The sequence below is a fragment of the Priapulus caudatus genome, unplaced genomic scaffold (assembly GCF_000485595.1).
Source record: "Priapulus caudatus unplaced genomic scaffold, Priapulus_caudatus-5.0.1 Scaffold1236, whole genome shotgun sequence".
Taxonomy (NCBI): Eukaryota; Metazoa; Priapulida; class Priapulimorpha; order Priapulimorphida; family Priapulidae; genus Priapulus; species Priapulus caudatus.
The window spans coordinates 1-22,839 of NW_014578297.1; the positions used below are offsets into that span (position 1 = coordinate 1).

General features: G+C 40.0%; 1 protein-coding gene across 1 annotated transcript; it reads left to right on the forward strand.

Annotated features, from left to right (window-relative positions):
* The first annotated feature begins 3,739 nt into the window (after positions 1–3,739).
* On the forward strand, positions 3,740–20,253 carry LOC106815920 (kelch domain-containing protein 3-like). The gene is made up of 11 exons (XM_014820454.1): positions 3,740–3,849; positions 8,110–8,305; positions 8,658–8,831; positions 10,179–10,223; positions 11,207–11,349; positions 11,992–12,102; positions 12,262–12,364; positions 13,032–13,118; positions 14,930–15,112; positions 16,517–16,595; positions 16,763–20,253. The coding sequence occupies exons 2-11, from the start codon at positions 8,155–8,157 to the stop codon at positions 16,824–16,826; spliced, it is 1,140 nt and encodes a 379-aa protein (XP_014675940.1). The 5' UTR covers positions 3,740–3,849; positions 8,110–8,154; the 3' UTR covers positions 16,827–20,253.
* The last annotated feature ends 2,586 nt before the right edge of the window (positions 20,254–22,839 follow it).

Sequence of the window (22,839 nt, forward strand, 5' to 3'; positions counted from 1 at the left end):
CTTTTCAGTGATCATCCCTAGAGCCGCGCAGACTTCGTCCTTCCATAGGGTCCAACCTTCAATGAATTTGTCTCCAAGGTCTGTTCAGAGTCATTGAGAACACTTATGCCACAATCGCCTGCGGCATCTCAAATCAATATTGTATGCAGACCAGTAATCCTCGTTAAAGCCAACTAGCCCCACCTGCTCGTAAAGGAAGTTCCAAAGCTTCAGGACAAAGCAAGATTAACTTTACTGTATATTAGCCGACTGTCCCAAACAGATATGTCCTAAATCCTTTTCTCACAGATGATCAGCCAACAAGACCTTATACTTAATCACTAATTGCGGAAAGCTGTGGTAACCCCATCCTCGCTTGGTCCCTGGAAGTGCAAAGATTTCTGTGTCACTATGTCCTTTGAAATGTCACACACAACATCTGGTCAAAGACATAACATGCAAGAGATGGAAATCCTAGAAGAACGCAGACACAGGATGGGTGTGCCATAATACTTGATCCATGTTGGGCATGTGTTTATATACAGCGATTGACTGTAACGTAACAGTTATCGTATTACCATGTCATTTCCTTTTCTCGCCTTAGCCCTCTCCAGTTTTCCTCAAGATTCGCCTGATCTTTGAGCTTCATGTATTTTAAACTCGGAAAGACCACAGGAATGGAACCATTCTATGATGTTTGTTATGAGTCACTAGAGAGAAACCGATCTGCTTAGCTTGCGCATTCTTTCCACTGACATTCACTGGTGCCTTGATCTATTATCGCTCTTCACAAGCTGTACCAATGAACAGTGGTTTTCTCCATGGAATATATTCTCGAATGAAGATTAACTGACCAGAGGCAGTAAATTCGACCTAGGCTGGTTACCTTTCAAGCAGATCAAGTAATCTCTATCACAGCCTAAAGTATACTTGGGATTGTTGTGCTATGTAATACTCAAAGAGGGCGTTGTACCAAAATCTCTAATATCTCAAAAAGATTTGTGACGTAGCGTTCTCAATGTCCAGCCTCAGTTCTGACGAGTTAATGCTGCCTCATCCACCTTTTAAATTGATTCCTTCAACTACGCGGTAACTTTCGCAGTCGCCTATTTCAGGCAGAATGTGTTGTGGGGTACCTCAACCCTTGCTCCTCAATCCCCCAGCCATTCCTATGAGATGTGTGATGGACAACGCAATCAGCAACCACTTTCACATTCAATGGACCTACTGGTACGCAGCACAGACCAAAACCTCGACGTATCTGTTGCCTCAAGAGCCATCGCCAATGCGCTACTAACAATCTCAATGTCCCTTTCCTTCTGCCCCTTGCACCAGATAGTGCACACATCACTAGCTGAAGCATGTATCAGCGACATGATATGCGCAATCAGTTGGCTGTGTATGTAACAAGTTGACCGAGGACGATTGCGTACTGTCAGTCTGTCATATTTTGACTACGTGTATCTACTACCTCAGTGAAACTTCCAAAATTTTCCAGAGTCTGAAAGTTGTACATTGTTATCTAATAAATCTTTGCCTGAAATACTACCTCTCAAAATTGACTACTCTTGAGAAAATAGCCGAGATATTTAAACTCATTATCGGTGCTCACCGCGAGCTGAATCCTCCGAAGGAAAATAGGTCTCGTGCCCCTATGACAAATTTAGGTTCCAAACCATGCCCAATTCATCGCTGACTTAAAACACGCCAAATCGACTCTAATCTTGTTCAAATCGACCAAAGAAAGGTCAAAGATATGCAAAGTCAACAGTTTTCGTCACTCCTCTTACCGCCCATAATTGGGGGGGGTTTCACCGGTTTCAAGATTCTTTGGGCTCCTCATAAAAATGCCTTAGTAGAACATATGAACCCGATTTGATACCTCAACATAATGTCTTTTCATAAATTTGCCAGATAATATGTGCATAACCTCACTGACTATCTAATATCAACTTCTACGCCGTTGGCAAGTGTCTATGTAGCTCTAGTTAACTATATGCCGCTTACATGAATCTGCCCGCGTCTTAATAGATCGACCTTTCATGGGGTCATGCACATGTATCTCAACTTATCCCGTGATTTATACCCGACTATCATAAAACGATCGTGGAGGCATATTAATGCCTTTCTTATCCGAAGTGAATAATTTCCTTAATTATAGCCGTACTAAAAATTGGGGGAACCCGTTCTATACTGTATCCGTTGGCAATTATGGTATTTCTTGTCTCGGTATATTCTTGTGAACCAAACAATTACGATTTCCGAACTTCAAACTGTCCTTATTTCTTGCGCTCGCTTGCGGCAGCGCCATTCAGCGGGAACTTATGTATTTCCTCATGTGTTGATGGTGCGGTCGGGATGTGTGACAAATGAACATTGTTGTTGTCCAAGTATACAAATAAGCCGAATCAAAACGCTATGTAAATTATTTTTGTCATTGAACTATGAACAAATTACTATGTTAATTTGTTACTTGACAACAAAAGTTGTCCACAACCAACACAACCCACGCCCTACCCTCTACATGCGGAAAAACGATAGCTCCCGCTGACTTGTCTGAGTACGTTTTGGTTCCATCTGCATCCCCATGGCGTCTATAGGCCCAGCGGCATTCCCACTGTAAAACGGCGCTGCGTAATTTTTTTTTGCCTTAAACCAACATATCCAGTCGAAACTCTGATTGATTGTGATTGTTATCAATCACCTTCTCTCCTGATTTGGTCATAAACCATCATGTGCGGCTTTATTTTAGCAGATGTCATTCTTATTTCTCATGAATCTTTTCTGGCGTAATGATACATTCACCAACTTTAATGTCTGAAAGTCGTGGTTCGAACGCCTTTGCTTTTAATTATTTTTTTTCCTGTATTAGTTAAGGTTAGTTAGGGTTTAGTTAGGTTAGGATTACGGTTAGTTAGGGTTAGGGTTAGTTTAGGTTTAGGGTCATAATCATATCTATATCGTCCTATATGATACATCAATTATAAACAGCCAATTAGAGGAGTTCCAAAATTCTGGCATGGATATGTTGTTAGTAAAATAAAAATTCGCAAGCGCTATAGCTACTAAGCTTATTATGTCTCATGCAGTTTGCACACAGATGATACACATGAAATCCTTACTACTTTTTATAGTATATATTATAGGTATATATATATATAACTTTTTACATACTACATATAGCCGTGCAGTACCTTTCTGTGTGAATATTGACTATATACACACACGTACGTATATATACGCACGCACACACACACATATATTATCAGGAGTGAATAATAATAGATCTATAAATAAGAGATGCTCCTGAAATTATATATTTGTATCATTGATAATTTGATTGTATATGTTTCAAGACGTTATAAAACTTATATTATTATATTATCTTACCTTCCTGTATAGGACAGCCTCACCAAAAGCTCCACGTCCTAGAACTTTTATTCTAACGTACAATTCATCATCTGATTTTACGGTGCTATCTATCATGGTAGACATAGTCACATACTCTCTACCATGGGACTCATACGATGCCGCCCAGGATCGCTATTTTATCTCCGCATACTACGGCCAAAACATTGAGAGACTGGGAACATCAGAGCCTGGACTAACGGCTAAGCTACCTGCGTGAATCCGTCCCAACTGCTCTGTCCCACAGATTGCCACAGATGAGTAGTGCAGCAGCTGTGTGCAGTCATACGTACAAAGTTAAAAGATTTATCATTTGCTTATACGTTCTGTCACGTGATTTGTACGTGTTTCCGTGCAGTGTCCAGTTGCTTCCTGGTAATTTGTATGTTTTGATGTAGGTGTATGTGTTTTGGTACTTTGATCGTCATATAGGCCATCTAAAATCGAGTGCTATTAATACTGGTAAGCCAATTTAGTCTGTTCATGATATCATCTAGTGCGTATACATACCGTAAATAGGAGTGGCAGACCTGATAACCATGTTTTCACCATTGCGCACACGCTAGTACTGGATCAGCTCAAGATAAAACTAAAAAAAGTAAAACTAAAACTAAATTAAAAAGATTACAACTAATACAAGATAGACTAGCTACTGCAACAGTGCTAACCTGTGCAGTATCTGACTATTAATACAGTGCTTCAAAGGATATCGGATCACTTCCTGCAAAATGCTAACTCAGTAACTGTTGATCCGCTATACCTTATAATTATATGATCCGTTATATCCCTTGAAGCACTGTAGTACTAACTCTAGTACTTTACTATAGCCCTTGTTGCCACAGACACAGTCATGCAGAAAGTGCAGCTGAAGGGGTCGTTAATTGTCGTATCAGGTACTACAGATATGTACCCGAGGTACATATATGCATACACAAAGTTGTACCAGGACTTGTACTTACAGAAGTGTACCCTACCCTAAAACATACCTACCTCATATAAAAATATAAACATAATACTAAACAACCTAAAACTACCTCGGGTACATGTATGTAGTACCTGATACGACAACGACCCATCTGCGAAAGTGCACCTGTGTCAACAAGGGCTATCTATAAGCAGAGCTATACTTACTATCTATTCAGACCACAAAGAGAGATTAATTTAAAAAGTTTGGTTACTATAAACATGATCTGACATCATCATCATTCATGCCTATCACAGACGATTGCATGTGGATGTCTATGACACAACAATCACAGGCAGCGTGATCAAGTGCGCCCTCACCATGCTCACGCTACAGCACAGTGAGCACGCACACACAATGAGCTTTTAACTCCAGTGTTCCTGGAGGTGACACTATGACTGCTTAAAATAAGCTATACTCGCCATTTTTGACAATCGAATCTGACTGCCAAAATGCATTCAACTCACAGAAATTCCTTTAATGGTGATGCAACTTACCACCGAATATTACACAACCAAAACAGGCACGGGCAACCATTAGCGGCTCAAGGATAGAGAGCATGTCAACGGATTTCCATGTAATTTACTGCGGAGAGCAAGTAGTATCAGTCCGTAAATGCGTTCGCAAAATATGAGATACATTGTGAGGGCCGTGCAGAGGAACACATGACGGAAATTCTCGCGCGTAGCAATGGTGAGAAACAGTCGGAAACGGCGGATGTAGTGTCGCCTACAATTGCAGTTTTTTCCACACTCCTGCTGACTTACATTAATGTTCTCGGTCGAATTAACAAACAAAAACACCCTCAACAACACGCTCTCCGATTTAAAGGGGTTAACCCCACATTGAGGAAATTACATAGGGTCTTATCGTGGACCATGCTCTGCTATCCCTTGACCACATTAGCAGCTGCCTGATTTTGGCCTGACTGCACAGCAAACTTTCTGCAGCCAAGTACCACTGCTGCAAGCCAGTTGCCATGCTGTCTTGCTTGTGTGACATTCGCCGGCACTAGGCGGGAGTAGACACCATGTGGTATAGTATATATATATATATATATATATATATATATATGATATATATATATAGATATAAATTCGTGCCCTACTAATTCGATACTACTAATAATGGCACACATAGGAACATTGGGTAAAATCGACTCAATAACATTGCCACACAATATCAAATATTTTACAAATCAGTCTAATAGACCCATGGGGTTGCCCATAGGTACGATACATACATACATACGACAAGCGCTCGGACACTAACTTTTTTTTTCGTGGCCCGATCGGGCCACCAATTCATTGATTTTCAATTTTTTGGTGGCCCGAAATGAATCTGGTGGCCCGAAAAAAAAACAAAGAAAAACATTATAAATCTTTATTTCAATCTCGTATTGATATTAATTTGAAAATTGCGGCCGTCTGATGCACTTGCACAAGTCTTTAAACAAACCCCACACAATCGCACACGCTGACATTGATCATTGAAGGCATACATTTGAATTATTCCATTCCACGGCATCAAATTTTTCACCAGTCTTGTCATACCATTTTTCTACTTTCACTCATTATTATTAAACACGCGCGCCTGCACATGCTATCGCATCAGTTCAGACGTTTTCAAGAGAGATCAAAGTCACAGAGCATGCTAAATATTAAAACAAGTAACTGTTAATAAAACAAACAACACATTGGCTTTTCATGTTTAAAAATAAAACACTATTACATTTAATCTCATGAAGTTAAATTCTGCAGGCTTGAACTGGTAAAAAATAACAAATATTGCAGATTATAGATAAAGTAAACCACTAATGTATATCAACAAAGGTTTTTAAAAAATAAAAAAAAAAAAAAAAAAGTAAAAATAATAAACAAAACCCTTCGGCGTACGAATGGCATTTAAAAAGAAAAACAGCCATGTCTAAGACTAAGTTCAATATTTCGTTGATAAAGAGACAGAGAAAATGCATAATAAACTTACAAAGCACTAATATTACACTTCGGATTAAAAATACTGATTCATCTTTCAGGGAATAGTTCAGTTTATTCTACGCGAACTTCGTAACGCTGGGCAGTTTCGCTTCGGGATTCCGAAACAGTGAGCACCTTTAGCAATCAGGGAGCTAGCTAGCTAGCAATTCAGGGTGGACAGACGTTCCGTATTTTGCCCATGTGTCCCGCGTCCGTACCGACCCTTCCCGCGGACGCATGTGTGCTCCCGTAGTTTTAAACATTTTGAAACAAAAGACATAAAAAAAGAAGAAATTCATTCATTTTTTATTATGATCAATTGTTTGCCTCNTATGTGCTGTACATCCACCACCTAGCCACACTCACTCACACGCGTACACAAAAATGCATGTAAACTGCAGTTATACTAAGGCCACAATTAAAAAAATATTTGTTTGCCCTCACATGACCCAGGCTGAAAAGTTAGGTAGGCTTTTTTAGGGGGGTCTTTTTACAAAATCAGCATGGTGTCTACATGCTCGGGTGTGCTTGTGTGGAGATACCTTTTATGTTGAATGTTTGTTTTGCTTGGTACATATAATGTATTGCCTACAGATTTATATAATGTACAGTGATACAATTTGAAAAAAAAAAGAATGGGAAAGATCAATAAAAATTTTTGAGTCGGCCCCTTTTTCGCGGGTCGGTCGGGTGAGGGCAAACAAACAATATTTTTATTATGGCCTAAAGGACATAAATTTTAAAGTGTCTGTGGGAAACGACTTGAAGATCCTATTAAAACTGAGGCCATGCATAGTTGACAACTGGCATCACTATTGGACATACACTTGGAGCATTTTATATGGATCAATCCAAAGAATTACATATATATATAATGCTAAAACGGATAGTGTTAGGGTTGGGAGGTGATTTGCGGTCGAAATTTCAATACCCACTTTATTTGATAGATCGCACCCAGGGGCAGCTATGTATAAGTAGAAATTATGTTTGTAGCCACCCAAACAGTTCCAAATCCCCGCATTAGTCAATTCTTAACACAGGCGTTCAATCATGGGAAATTTAGAAAAGTGCTAATATCTCCATTGTTAGAATGCTGAAGTTGCTGATTTTTCAAACGCTATTTCTCGAAAGCTCGCAACTCCGATTCCAAAATTTTTTGTTACGTTTCAATGCTAACATATATCAAAGGAAAAAAGGGTCCTTGGAATTTAAAAAAAAAAAGATATTTTATAAGTTATGGCTCTTTGTTTACGAAATTGTTGCATTTTGAAAATCACTACAAATTTTCGTACATCTTTTAACTTATTTCCTAAATTAAATCATTTAAAAAAATTCCAGGTACCCCTTTTTAGTTCATATATTATGAACAACTTATGGTTAAAAGTTTAGGTCCCAACTCTTTGCTGTTTCTGAGAAATAAAAAAATTATTTTTTGGGTATAAATTCACAATTTTTGCCGTCACTTAATTAACAATGAATTTAAAAAAAAATTCCACCGAGAGCATAGAGAGACATCTCTCTTATGTAATGGATATGAGTTTGATTGAATTTGAAAGGCAGTTATGTTGCAATGCCCTTTACAGTGAGTGTTACCCATTCGTAACCCTAACACTAACAGTATCCTTCAGAAATGACTTTTTATGTTTCACATTCACATTCTGTCATGTCTAAGGCTCTTGTCAGACAACAAACAGACACACGGAAAGCTACTAACAGAACAATTAAGACATAAAGCTATAAGAAATCTCATTAGTAAAAAATTTATTGTTGATCATATTTCAGCTCTAACAGGCCGTTGTTGCCTATGTGGTACTGTCAAAGCAAAATATGCATTGGACAGTTCACTTGGAAGGTGGGCCACGACGTGTCAATCATGCAGCGGTTGCCATTGGTGACAAGATATACAGTTTTGGTGGCTATTGCACAGGAATTAACTATGAAGTGACCCGGCCCATGGACATTCACATGCTTCATACAGGTTGGTAATAAATTTGTCTATGCAGGTAAAAATATGGTGTGTGTGCATAAACATGCAACATGAGGAAGGGAAGGGAGAAGAGAGTCAGATGGGCAAGAAGGAAAGAGAGTAGGGGGCAGGGGACAGAGGGGAAGAGAGGAGTAGGAATGGAAAGGAAAGAAATGAGTGTCGGAGGGAGAACACAACAGATCTAATATTTTGCACTCAGAAGCATCTCCGAGGTGAATGCTTAATGTGTTTGTATTATTTAATAAATTATTGTAGTGCCTACTGTAGATTGCACCTTATGTAGGCAGCCGCCACGACATTAGTTGTGGGTGCTAATTTATTCCTCTTATGTTTATGCTTGCAGCAAGCTACCGATGGGTTCTTCTGACGATCTCTAATCGGGAAGACCCTGACCTTGACCAGGTCCCGTACCAGCGGTATGGCCACACTGCGGTTGCCTACAACAATTGTGCATACATCTGGGGTGGCAGAAATGACAAGGAGGGATCATGCAATGTTCTATATTGCTACAATCCTAGTATGTATAGGGGCATGGTGAAATTATGGAATGTTTCCTGTTAGGTTTTTATATAGGTTTGTCATACTAGTTGTGACATAATACTAGTAGTGTAGTAGGCACTGCTTCACGTGTTTATATACAGTAACTTGTGCTTTTAAATAATTATTACCACTCATTCAATTTGTCCTAGCTAGACAGATGCTGTGTTTACTTGTGTGAGGTAAATGGAATGGCAAGCGGTTATCCACAACTGTAACTTGGTACACATAGTTTACTGGGTTCTCCCCAGAAGGCGTTTCAGAAGGCATGTCATTTATGGGCAGATGGGGAAGGGCCTGGGAAGGGATTGTACCAACTGGAGGCAATAACCTGTGTCATAAGCAGCCCTAATAAACAGTCAAACTTGATCAGTTTGGAGACGTATACATCTAGCTGTAAAAACACAGTATACCTATAACTGCGTTGGGATTGTCAAAAGTAAATCCAGCTGGAAAATATGCCATGTTGATTACGACGATTAGGCAGTTAAGGCATGTCATTGGATTTATGGGATGTCGCAAATTTAATTAGTTACAGCTAGCTTTGAAGGTATATCGGACCAACATGCATTAAAGGGATACTAGACTCTAGGATTTTACTGCATACAACTGTACTTACTGTATAACAAATCTTCTATACCCACACGTACTTGTTACCAGATACCTAATTTAATTGTTATAATTAATTATACATCAACGCTACAAAATTTGAACGGCGCCATTGACACCCGCGACCGTGCTGCCACTCTGAAAAAGTTGTGCATTTCCCAATATATTTTGCACGTTACAGACCGAGGGCTAATCACAGAGGTGCAATTATATTTATACCTAAATGCTATTTAACCGAACGATGTTCATTTTAGGACAAATTTATCCATAATATAACTGAAACTATATGTCGTTTATAAGCTATTACAATCCTTTTGCTTTTAAATTAATAAATAAGAAACGCCCTCGGTCTGTAGCCTTTGGCTGAAAAGTCGTTTTGCGCAAATTTTCAGATCGTGCGCTTTTAAGTGGCACCACCGTCGTTGTAATCAAACTGTAGTCTTTAGTTTTAAAACATTAAAAAAAATAATTCTAATGGTGATTGAACCATGAAACTTTTTATGTAGCGCAATTTTAACCTAAATTAACTGAAAATAACCCTAGAACCTAGAGTAAAGGATCCCTTTAAAGGCCTGTGGAGAACCCTGTTACAAATGAAAGCTGAAGATGTGTGGTTGCTACTGAAATATGCAATGCTCGGATATTTTGGTGCAACCTTCAGCTTGTTATTTTTTAATGTCGCTATTCAGAAACGGGTATTTATGTTTTGCACTTATAGGTGAAAAGAGATGGACGAGACTAAAAACTTCAGGTCAGATTCCAGGTAAGCTTTAGAGTCCTAATTACATGGTAGAGCATTTGTGAGCTTAATAGAATCTTTTCTATATACTTGATATTTACAGTACTATCTTAATGTTCGATAGCCTGTATGTTCGAGGCTGTATGTGTGTAGACGTACTCATTATTACTCCTACCAAAATGGATTCTCGAAGCGTAGCGAAAAATCTTGCAGTATGGTGTTCACAGAATTCTGCTGATTTCTAATCCTGACAGCATATATATATATGCATTTTAGTAAAATGTTGCACATGGTATTATCTGGTAGCATTAACACTCTCCCCCCCCCAAATCAATCAATGTATCTAATCAAAGAAGTGTTCTATGCAAGCATTTAGTTCTAAAAAATATTTACACTAGATATGCTTAACACAAAAGTTGCCCTGAGTTCTGATGTTTATATCGGTGAAAAGCACATTTATACAACAGTTTTGTACTGCGTAAACATTTGCTCAGCGACTCCACAATGACTCAACTTCTTAGCATTTATACCTGTGCGTCATTAAGACATGCAAAATAGTATGCAAAATTGCAAATTATCTGAAATCACTTGTGCCAAAATCTTTTAACAAAAGTAAGTTTTAAAATATTATTATTTTCTGCATGCTACTTTACTATTAGGTTAAAAAAAACTTTTCATTTAATTGTTGCACGAAGTATTGTCACAGATTAGCGAGTGTGCACTAATCTGAACCTTGGTGACACTGTTGCTGTGCTGTCTGCGCATGCACAAGTAAATTGTGAACGAATTTACATGTCTGTTCATTTACATTTTGCAAACTATATTTTCAAAGTTTTTATTTGCAAACAAAGTTTGTTTGTGATAGACATGGCATTTTTACGACATTATTATGCGGCAGTCAAGAAACGGTAGTGTCTATACAAACATTTTATGACAGATTTTGATTGGGGGGAATGCCGTTTTTAGTGAAGGGTTTTGAATATTAACGGCGAGTGTTTGGCGTGCAGGGGAGCGGGACGGTCACTCTGCCTGTCGCATTGGACACAAGATGTACGTGTTCGGTGGCTATGAGGAGGTGCTCGACAAATTCTCCAGAGATGTACACTGCCTCGACCTAGAGACGCACAGGTGGAAGAAGCTCTCTGTAACGGTATGTATCACACAGAACTGCCACTGTATAGGTATCGCTGAGGGCTGTCACTGTATGTATCACACAGAGCTGCCACTGTATAGGTATCGCTGAGGGCTGTCACTGTATGTATCACAGAGCTGCCACTGTATGCAGGGTGCGAAATTAACGCGAGTCCGGAGTCAAATACTCCCTGATTTGACATATATGCAGGAGTCCGTGTGACTCCCTGAAAATTCTGCTAGGCTAACTAGTTTGTTCCAGAGCACGGCCTCGCGGAATTGCCGTATTTTTTTAGCAGCAAATGTTCAAAGACAATTTGGCAGACGTGCAGCCGCATGAATCTTCAAAATAAGCACACGCGTTATTGTTAATATTTTAAGTTTTGAACTTGAGACTGCGGACTCCCTCATTTTGTTGCGGACTCCCTCTTTTTGAGGGCAGGGAGTCCATTGGACTCCCTTGTTCAAAAGTTAATTTCTACCCCTGTGTATGTATCGCTCAGAGGCTCAGGTGTACATTGCTCGATCTTCATTGTTCACTTGTAGCTTGTTCACCCACGACGTTTCTTGCACTTTTAGATTTACTTTAAGTTTTGCATCCATGTTTCGTGTTTTGAGTGTATGTTGTAGATACATGCTTCTGTGATTTCTGCCTCTACAGGGTACACCAGCTACATGGCGAGATTTTCACTCGGCTACTGGCATCGGCACCAGAATGTATATATTCGGTGGGCGTGGTGACAGCCTCGCACCTTACCACTCTACGCAGGAGGTGGGTGCTCCTGTTTTGGTTGCAGTGTGGTTGGTGGATTATAATAGATTTTTTTCAATTAGAAGAAGAAGATTGGTTGCATCGTGAAGGTTCTTGCTGCACGTTATAGTGTTTTACTCTGCAGCTCTGTCATGCAGGTTCTGTTGTTTTATTGTGCAGATATACTGCAACCGGATTCACTTCTTCGACACCGTATCGCTGACGTGGCATACGCCGTGCACGACCGGTGTGATACCGCGAGGCCGACGCAGTCACTCTGCCTGTATGTTGCATCCATCACCCGCTGTTTGCGAGCTGAGTGTGGTGAGAAAACTTCACCCCTCCATCTCCCTGCCGAGGCTTGCGCACTTCACATCCGTTCCTCAAACATCTGTTAAGTCAACTGTTAATCGTGACAGTTTGCCCCTTACTTTTTGTTCACATGTGGTGCTTTGTGATGCATGTGTACACCCTCTGTGTATGAATGTCTATCTGTGTGCACTAGACGAAGGTGTATATCGTTCCCAGTAGATAAGATCACCTTATCTATTTTCAAGTATTTCTGTTATTAATTATGTATATGTGATTAAATTATTGGTATTTATTAAATTATATATAATTAACTTATACACTTACCTAACTAGAAAGTGCACAATAGCTGTCCTTTTATTCCTCAAAATTTCATTGATCTATTCAGCAAATTAGTCAGGCCACCTATCTCTCTACCTCCAAGTTCTTGGCTTCCTTACTGCATATAGTATGTTTCAAACTATATGTTATATAATAACTTCATTAAATCATGCACCTTTTGCAAAAGTAAGAATGTGCTCATTTGTGTTTCATGCAATTAAGCATCTCAGAACGCTCACTGTTTTCAATATCACATGGTGTGCTCATGCTATCCTGTTTTTAGCAGGCTCTGTGATAGCCATGCACGTGTATATTTCTAGTCGTATACAAGGATAATCTGTTCGTCTTCGGAGGCTACAACAGTCTGACAGACCAACACTTCTCTGACATGTACAAGTACGACCCGGGTATGTATCTGTTATCTTTATCCTGCTGATACCACAGCATCTGTAACATTATGATATATTGTATGAATCATGATTTGTTCTGTTGCATTCAGAAAATATAGGATTCCTATGGAGCTCAATTTCCCTACTTCACACTAGTTGCACACATTATTTTTGTTGATATTTTTCAACTGCAGGCAGTGCAGCTATAGACAGACAAAAGTATAGACATGCACTTAGGGACTATATTGTAATTCCTACTGCGTGCAGTATTTTCTTGTTGTTTGGCCATATTTTCTTGTTGTTTACCACCAATTGCTAGTATAAGTACAATCATGATACAGAGGAACAGGTTGTGATTGAGCTCTGAGCATTAGTTATGGATCCTTCCACACTAAAGCAGCATCGTTTCTCAATTTATATATATATATATAGCTGTTTGCGAGCTGAGTGTGGTGAGAAAACTTCACCCCTCCATCTCCCTGCCGAGGCTTGCGCACTTCACATCCGTTCCTCAAACATCTGTTAAGTCAACTGTTAATCGTGACAGTTTGCCCCTTACGTTTTGTTCACATGTGGTGCTTTGTGATGCATGTGTACACCCTCTGTGTATGAATGTCTATCTGTATGCACTAGACGAAGGTGTATATCGTTCCCAGTAGATAAGATCACCTTATCTATTTTCAAGTATTTCTGTTATTAATTATGTATATGTGATTAAATTATTGGTATTTATTAAATTATATATAATTAACTTGTACACTTACCTAACTAGAAAGTGCACAATAGCTGTCCTTTTATTCCTCAAAATTTCATTGATCTATTCAGCAAATTAGTCAGGCCACCTATCTCTCTACCTCCAAGTTCTTGGCTTCCTTACTGCATATAGTATGTTTCAAACTATATGTTACATAATAACTGCATTAAATCATGCACCTTTTGCAAAAGTAAGAATGTGCTCATTTGTGTTTCATGCAATTAAGCATCTCAGAACGCTCACTGTTTTCAATATCACATGGTGTGCTCATGCTATCCTGTTTTTAGCAGGCTCTGTGATAGCCATGCACGTGTATATTTCTAGTCGTATACAAGGATAATCTGTTCGTCTTCGGAGGCTACAACAGTCTGACAGACCAACACTTCTCTGACATGTACAAGTACGACCCGGGTATGTATCTGTTATCTTTATCCTGCTGATACCACAGCATCTGTAACATTATGATATATTGTATGAATCATGATTTGTTCTGTTGCATTCAGAAAATATAGGATTCCTATGGAGCTCAATTTCCCTACTTCACACTAGTTGCACACATTATTTTTGTTGATATTTTTCAACTGCAGGCAGTGCAGTTATAGACAGACAAAAGTATAGACATGCATTTAGGGACTATATTGTAATTCCTACTGCGTGCAGTATTTTCTTGTTGTTTGGCCATATTTTCTTGTTGTTTACCACCAATTGCTAGTATAAGTACAATCATGATACAGAGGAACAGGTTGTGATTGAGCTCTGAGCATTAGTTATGGATCCTTCCACACTAAAGCAGCATCGTTTCTCAATTTATATATATATATATATATGAGCAATGGTAAATGAGTGATAATTTCTAAAAATGATGCCACAGTGTATTTTTGGTATTACAATATAAGTTTAGCCTATGTATCCATCTTCAAAGAGATAGTATTGCTCTATTATTTATAATGTAGGTTTTATTATGTTTATTATTGGTTACTTATCTTCATGATCTAATAGGTAATTGCACCCCCCCCCCCATAACTGCAAGCTACAGCCTTAGCCCGAATAGTTGCATCCATGTTATTGTTTGCAGAAAAAAGTCATTGGTCAAAAGTACGTGTGCATGGTTGTGGACCATGTCCCCGACGAAGACAGTGCTGCTGCCTGGTGGACGACAGAGTGTTCGTGTTTGGAGGCACGAGTCCTTGCACTGTCAAGAGTCAGTGTGTCGAATTTAATCTCATAGATCTTTCTGATCTCCACGTTTTGGACTTTTGTAAGTATACAGAACGTGTTGCATAAGCATGTAGTGTGATATTGTATTTATTATTATGCATAATATACAGGGCTTCTTCTGAGGGAAAATTAGATAAAGGAGGTAATGGCCAGTTTGGGAAAAAAATGGATGATGGATTCAAATACAAGATGTATTGATATATTACTTAGGCCATCCTTAAAAAATTATATGTTTGCTGTCCTCCGACCGACTCACGAAAATAGCCGCGACCCAAAAATTTTTTTTTTACATTTTGGTTTCTTCTTTTTTTTTTTACATTTTTCATGAAGAACTGAACTGACTGAAATGACTGAAACACAAAGCATGTGTGGCAAACATGAGGACAGACTTAAGATAACTATTATGCCTCACACAAAAAAAGACCTACCTACCTACCCACTAAAAAAATCAAGGGTCGGGGGACAGCAAACATAGAATTTTTTAAGGATGGCTTTATCAGTACATACAGGAGCATTTTCACAACGGCGATGTTAAATTTGACAACGGTGGTGCGCCACTGTGCCTCCTATGTATAAGAAACCCTGATATACCTATACCGTTAATTCGAAAATGTTGTATAGTATATGTTCCTGGTTTTATCTTATGTTCAGCATAATATTGTATTTCACCAAATATCCAGCACAGTACTGTATATTAATCACACTCTACCAGTGGTATTAGGGAGTGGGCGCCAGAGCTGTGTTTCTCACATACCCGTCTGCTATTTCATCACTGCTATTTCCGAAAGTAGCCCACTAAATAGCAGAGGATACAAAGGAAATGTAAAACTATTACAATGTATTGAAGTAAGCAGGCAATGGATAGAGAGGATGTCATGATGGGAGGAAGATGAGGGAGGAAGGGATGAGTTGGGGAAGAAGAGCATTGGAGTAGAGGAGGTGGGGCGAAGAACACCAGTATGGGAGGTCTCAATTTTTGTCCTCTTTTTCCTTCATTTGTCTTCTCTCCTCCTCTCTTTTCTTGATCTCTGTCTTTTCTCCTCTCATCCTACTCTCTTTCTCCTTCTCTCTGCCCATCCGTCTTAACCTTCTTTCCCCTCTCACATTATATCTCTTCTTCATTCTTCTTCAATTCTTTCTCTGTGCAATAGCCCACTGCATGGTTTGTCTATTTTTTACTAGTGATATGTTAGAAGGTAACCTAGCAATATGGCTTCATTATTGTTGTTGCTGCTAGCAGATGCCAGTTATCTGGTAAATAGTGACTGATAGCATATATGAAAAGTTCAAGAAATGCAAGTTCTTGGTTCGCTAAAGTTCTGCGTCATCATTCTGTTCAGTTAATTACGAACGTGTAAGTTTAGTGGATCTTTGTTTTAAATGCAGCCTTGTACCATCACACTTGCATACTGCACCTTGTTGAACGAATATTACTGGTTTTTAGCACCAAGCCTGAAGACTTTGTGTATGGTGAATGCCGTCCGTCTAAATCTGGATAGGACCTACCTGCCTTCTGATATTAGGTGTGTAAAGTTTGATGCATTCAACTGTTGGCTCTCATGTGGACCATGAGTAGCATCATCTAGTAGCAGAAAGTAAGCTTTTCTGAAACGCGAAAGTGTCACCAAAATTTTGCTATCTGATGCCAATAATATGTCTCCCTGACTTGCACCCTATATTATTTTTGTAGGTGGGAGATAACAGCAATGACATCAAACAGTAACATCAGCAGATCCCTCACGACTTCAGGCTGAGTTCTCTATGATTCATCACAAACACAGCGTGATACAGTAATATAATTTCTTGCATTATAGTCTTGTTCGCCCTAACCTTTAGAATTGTAAAACCTAGCAACAGGGTTTTGATAACCTTACTGAGAGCTCATTGCTGTCGAAAAATACATTTCAAGTACTTTGTGCTGAGGTTGGTATCATTATCAGAGAAAGGATATTAGATAAGTGTATACACGTAATTTATAATAACAATTTCGAACTCGTGTCTGTTTTTTTTATTTCATGTAAGGTCTAGTGTAACGGTGAATCGCAATGATATTGAAAATTGTTCACATTTATTCCACACAATCTCTTTAGTACGTGTTATCAGATACAAATCAAGGCAGAAAGGTACCACTTTGTATTCATGAAAATATCCCTACTCAATCAAATAACCTAAACGCATTATAGAATAATTGGCCAGGTGCTAAGCTGTATCTGGCTGGCCCAGCATCTGTGCTACAGAGCAAGGCATACATGCCCTGCTGTCAGACGAGGGGCTTTTGAAAGACGATTTCTTTCAACGATAAACGAGCAGATAAAGAGACGTTTATCTCTTAACTACCATAGGCGAAGGAGCCTTGGAACGCCAAGGAAGTACACCCCTAGAGAAAAAATTAGGTTAGAGCTGTATAAACGCTGGAACTCTTCACTAAGTTTCTTCTGGCAACACCTGCGGCTGACCTAGTACCAGACACTTCGATTTACCTTTCCCCTGGATCACACTATAGTGAAGTTGAGAGGAATAGCCTGAAGATAGACCTAGTCACGGTGTCTGTGCACATACTCAGGCACATCATGGAGAGGAGACTCAGTTATAAAGGTAGACACCACATAGACGTCATCAGTCATCAGGTTTAAGTCTCCAGTTCTACTGGCGTAGAACCAGACGCCAGGGGTTGATCTCAAACTGGGCAGCTACCTGTAAATAAGGTGCTGTACTGCCACTGGCTGTTTGTCTTGACTGATGGACGCAGGACAGACTCGGGGCTTTTTTAAATCTAACAATAGGTCATTGTCCCTGCACCAATCACTACCGCCGCCTCTTGAAGCAGTGAAGAAGTTTACCTACTCTGATTTCATGAAAGTTTATAAAAAATACATGGCTCTATTGTATTTACATAAACCTACTCACGCAACTCATTCTGGTGGAACAGTAGTAAAAGTTTTTGAAAAGCAAGTATGAGTTTGAGATTAATACAAAGATCCTAGCATTTGAGTTGTAAGCTTTTGCAGTCAAGTGTATTTGAAATGGGCACAATTTTCATGGTTTTCCAGTGGTACATTTCTTTTTATCTTTTTTTTCTGCTGATACACCTGCCTTTGCAGGTGGCAGTAACCTGAGGTGGCAGTACTTTTGCGTTTAGTACAAATCATGCTATTCGATCACTTTATTGCTGCAAGATCTTGATTTTGACGCGAAAACTGTAAAATGTCGGCAACATAATCATCTATGTACGCAATATTCCTTAAAACTGTACAGGTTGTGAAATTACCTTATTTTTCAGAGAAATATGCCAGTCTAAGCCTGTCACAGTATTCTTTTCTGAAAATATGCATATTTAACCTTTACGCAGTGGCATAGCATGATGCTAGCCACGATTATAATGATGATGATGATGATGATGATGATGATGATGGCGATGGTGGTGGTGGTGGTGGTGATGATGATGATGTCGGTTGTTGACAATGAAGATGATGACGGCAGCTATAGAGGACGAACAAGATAATGCGGATGATGATTGTGATGCTGACACTCACAGTAGTCATAACAATGCCGGCAATGACAATGACGCTGACGGGAATGAAGGGCGATAAGTCAGTGCCATTGAAATGTCACCCTGTGACCATAGTCGATTATACAAACATGGTCACATGCATTTATGCTTTCGTCGGCCTAGATTGAGATTAATGTATGCATAGGTTTTTGCTCTTGAAATATTTATGTGAATTGCAGTGCATGGTGACATGATTGTGTACATGGGCCGATTTATATAGTAGTCCGGTTTGCCTTGTACCAGTTTGAGCCTTGCTTAGTTTTTATACGCAATACGACCGGAGCTAATACAAATACAGGCTGTGTTTGGAACTTTGGGTTTGGACAGATTGCAGGCACACTGATCATTCCAATAATAATCATTCCAATTCATAATTGCACTACCGTGCCGAGATTCTAAGTAGAATTACCAGGTGAGATGGAGTACGAAAACATTAGGACTTTAGTACTTAGTAGTTTCAATTTGGTTACTATAATTTTATTATTGAAATGACCAAGGTGCCTGTTGCACAGTTTCGCAAAGAGGTGACAGTGCTTGAGATATTATTTTACTACTATTAAAAGTGGAAAACTGACATCGCAGTCGTAGGCAGTTGGAGATGCCGTGTTGAATATATATATATTTGTACACGTATAAATATATATATATATATATGTATAATATATATATATATATATATATATATTGCTAATGAGGGTAGACATGTAGGCACAGTGAGTTGCATTTGTGTTTGTAACAGCTAAGATTGATGGTGTCTATTTGTTAATTTCATAACGATGTTTTATATAGGTGTAATAATTACTAGACCAGCTACTCGTGTTCTCTATATTTTTTGCAGGGGATGAATGTAGCAGATGTGTATTGGTTGCATTTTGGATGCCAACATAGCTATATATATATATATATATTACTAGCGTCCTGACTGTACAGCAAGTATCATAGTAGTTTCTAGGAGCGCGAATATAGGTATAATATTGGTTTGTTATTGGAGTGTACAGTAGATAATTCCAGTACCATAGTTCGTTGGCCACACGTGAACACATTGCGAGTTCCTGTCCCTTCCTTCTGGTTTTGTAGGGCTTGATAGTTTCTTGGCAGACTACCGGTTACGTTGGTTTCTTGACGTGGCTACCACAGTTTTTAATATTCATCTCGACTGACCAGACGTTCTGATTTGATTTGATCGAGAGCACATGAAGCGTTTATCTGCTCTTGATTGGATCTATCTTAACTGAATACAAGCATTGAACTCTTGGTAGAGTCTTGACACACCAGACGTCTTAATATTTGAATCTTCTTTCTATTCGATATATTGTTTCGTTGATTTAAATAAGGTTATCAAGAGGTTTTACGAGTAACATTATTGTTTTCTTTTTGTGTTTGATCCGCTTTGGTGATGGCATATAATGGGAGTGTAATTGAGTATATATCTCTTAATGCCTACAGGTGCGTTTTAAAGTCGTTATACATTGCACTAGTTAGCAATCTGTAAATAGTATTGTTTAACACGTAGTCATAATGTTTGTATGAATCGGATGGGTTCGGTTTCGTGTGTGATTATTCGTGTTTCGTTTGTTATTCACCACGAATCCAGGTTCAGCCTGATTAAAAAATTCATTGTTCGCTATTCATTGATCATGTTTATCTATGTATTCATTGTAAACCGTTTGTCTCAGTCAATGCATAAATACCTAATTTCCCCTCATTCCTGGTTAGGGATATAGGGGTTTGCCCGCACACGTTTACGTGCATTAATTCCTATTTTAACTAGCAATTATTTAACCAACCGGTCTAGACTCTAGATTACTCTTCACACAAGTTTTAGATATGGTAATATAAAGAGCCTAGAATACTATAACAATAGTAACAGTATTGTGGACTTTTAACAATATCTCGAACGAGTCCGCGTTTCAGGGACCTCTGCTCGAGGTCAAAGTCACTGTTTTTAGCTCATCTGACATAGTCAGATGCAGCTTGTAGAATCGCTTGATCGTCCGTCCGTCCGGTCGGTCGTCCGGTCGTCCGTCAACAGTTGGGCACAAATCTTAACCGCTCGACGTACGGTCACGATATTCGGGTCGTTGGGGGGGTTGTCAAAACGAGTTGGGATGTCGAAGCTGGGGGTCAAAGGTCAAAGGTCAAGAGGTGTAAAAGAAGGGGGAACATTCACTCCTTAACTTAAGGTATAGGGAGGAAATGCAGAATTGCGGCACAAATCTAAACGGCTCGACCTAGGCTCGTGATAGTCGGTGTATAGCATCATGGTAGGAAAAGCCATCACTGTGCCGAAATTGGAGGTCACAGGTCAAAGGTCAGTGGGCACAGGGCAGTTTAGACATTTTCTGAGGACATGGTCTGACGGAGCGATTGAAAAACTTTTTTGTTTCAGCGGTGACCTAGCATTTTTATGGCTTTATTGAAAGGACCATGAAATGTCCCTTCTGCTGACATGCGAAGAGTAAGTGTCGGATAACCTTTTGACCCTCAAGAGGAGGGTTAAACTTGGATTTGTTGACTGTCTGTTAGAAAGAATTTGACTGCCGGGTTTGTTAGTAGAATCTATACATGCCTGGATGTATGAGGCTACAATGTCACAGTGAAATTTCAAAAGCTAAATTTGGTTAAAGAAGGTGTATGTTCCTTAAATCGTATAATTTCTATGTCATTCTGTACTGTCAGTATGTTACATGTAACGTATGCCACTGCCAGTGGCTGCTGCCAGTGCATGTGTTGGGGCAGTTTTTGCCTGCGTTAATTGGTTGCAGGTGGCAGCTCTCTATTGCAATTTGCAGCCTGTAGGCTTGCGTAGGTAAATGGATGAGTGCTTACCTATTCTGTCTTGCAAATAGTTGTTGCTACTACGAATGATGGGAGCTTCCATCTTTAATCTGAAGACACTTAAACGTACGTGCCATCTCGTGGCAACTTTCATAACGATCCCAACGAACATTCTTTTGAGAAGGTTCCTGATACCATCCCTGTGCATTCCACTGTTTCGGCGTGTATGTGAACACATTTGGGACTAACAGGGTTTACTAGAATCCCTCCACTCCACCACAGAGTCACCGCAGTAGACGTTAGATGAGCGCTGTCGCTATGCGGCACTTGTTAGAAAAGGTATCTCATCACTCTAGAGAAATTATTTTCGTGAGAACTCTGATGATACGCGAAACAAGCTTGCGTTTCAGGATATTGCGCTCAAGATCAAGGTCAGTGTTACTTTTTTATGAAAATTCACTCAATCAATCAATCTAGTGACTTTATTTGTGACCCGATCTGGCAAAATGAGTCACAGTGACCCAAAGTTGATAATTGAGTTATTCACACCGCTAGAAAGAGGGTACTGCACGCTTTAAAATGATGCCAAACGTGTTTCATTATCTTTAACGGTCTTCGATTTATGCTCATTTGAAGTTTGTATTATTCCAGACAAAAATGTAGAAAAAGACATTTAAATTTTGGGGAGTGAATGTGATGATACCTCTTCCATAAGTCCTTAGAAACGATAGGGTTACACTTGCAGTGGCGGATCCAGATTTCAAGGAGCGGGGGTAAGAAACAGGCGGGGCGCGCCGGAAGCAGTTTTGGATTGGAGGGGGCAAAGACCTAAGGGGGCTCACGATTTTTTTTTATCGTGTGTGCGTGAGCGCGTGTGCGCGACGTGTGTACGTGAGCGCGTGTGCGTGAGCGCGTGTATGCGTGAGCGCATGTGTGTGACGTGTGTGCGTGTGCGCATGTGTGCGACGTGTGTGCGTGAGCGCATGTGTGCGACGTGTGTGCGTGTGTGCATGAGCGCGTGTATGCGGTGACGTGTGTGCGTGAGCGCGTATGTGCGACGTGTGTGCGTGAGCGCGTATGTGCGACGTGTGTGCGTGAGCGCGTATGTGCGACGTGTGTGCGTGAGCGCGTATGTGCGGCGTGTGTGCGTGAGCGCGTGTGTGCGTGAGCGCATGTGTGTGACGTGAGCGCGTGTGTGCAGCGTGTGTGCGACGTGTGTGCGTGAGCGCGTGTGTGCGGCGTGTGTGCGTGAGCGCGTGTGTGCGGCGTGGGGGCGTGAGCGCGTATGTGCGGCGTGTGGGCGTGAGCGCGTGTGTGCGGCGTGGGTGCGTGAGCGCGTATGTGCGGCGTGTGGGCGTGAGCGCGTGTGTGCGACGTGTGTGCGACGTGTGTGCGTGAGCGCGTATGTGCGGCGTGTGGGCGTGAGCGCGTATGTGCGG

Bases quoted from the DNA above. Each gene is read 5' to 3' on its own strand.
- LOC106815920 (XM_014820454.1), top strand. From the start codon at position 8,155: ATGCATTGGACAGTTCACTTGGAAGGTGGGCCACGACGTGTCAATCAT. The intron at 8,832-10,178 runs GTATGTATAGGG...TTGCACTTATAG, and splicing joins TCTATATTGCTACAATCCTA to GTGAAAAGAGATGGACGAGA. The intron at 16,596-16,762 runs GTGTGTAAAGTT...TTATTTTTGTAG, and splicing joins TACCTGCCTTCTGATATTAG to GTGGGAGATAACAGCAATGA.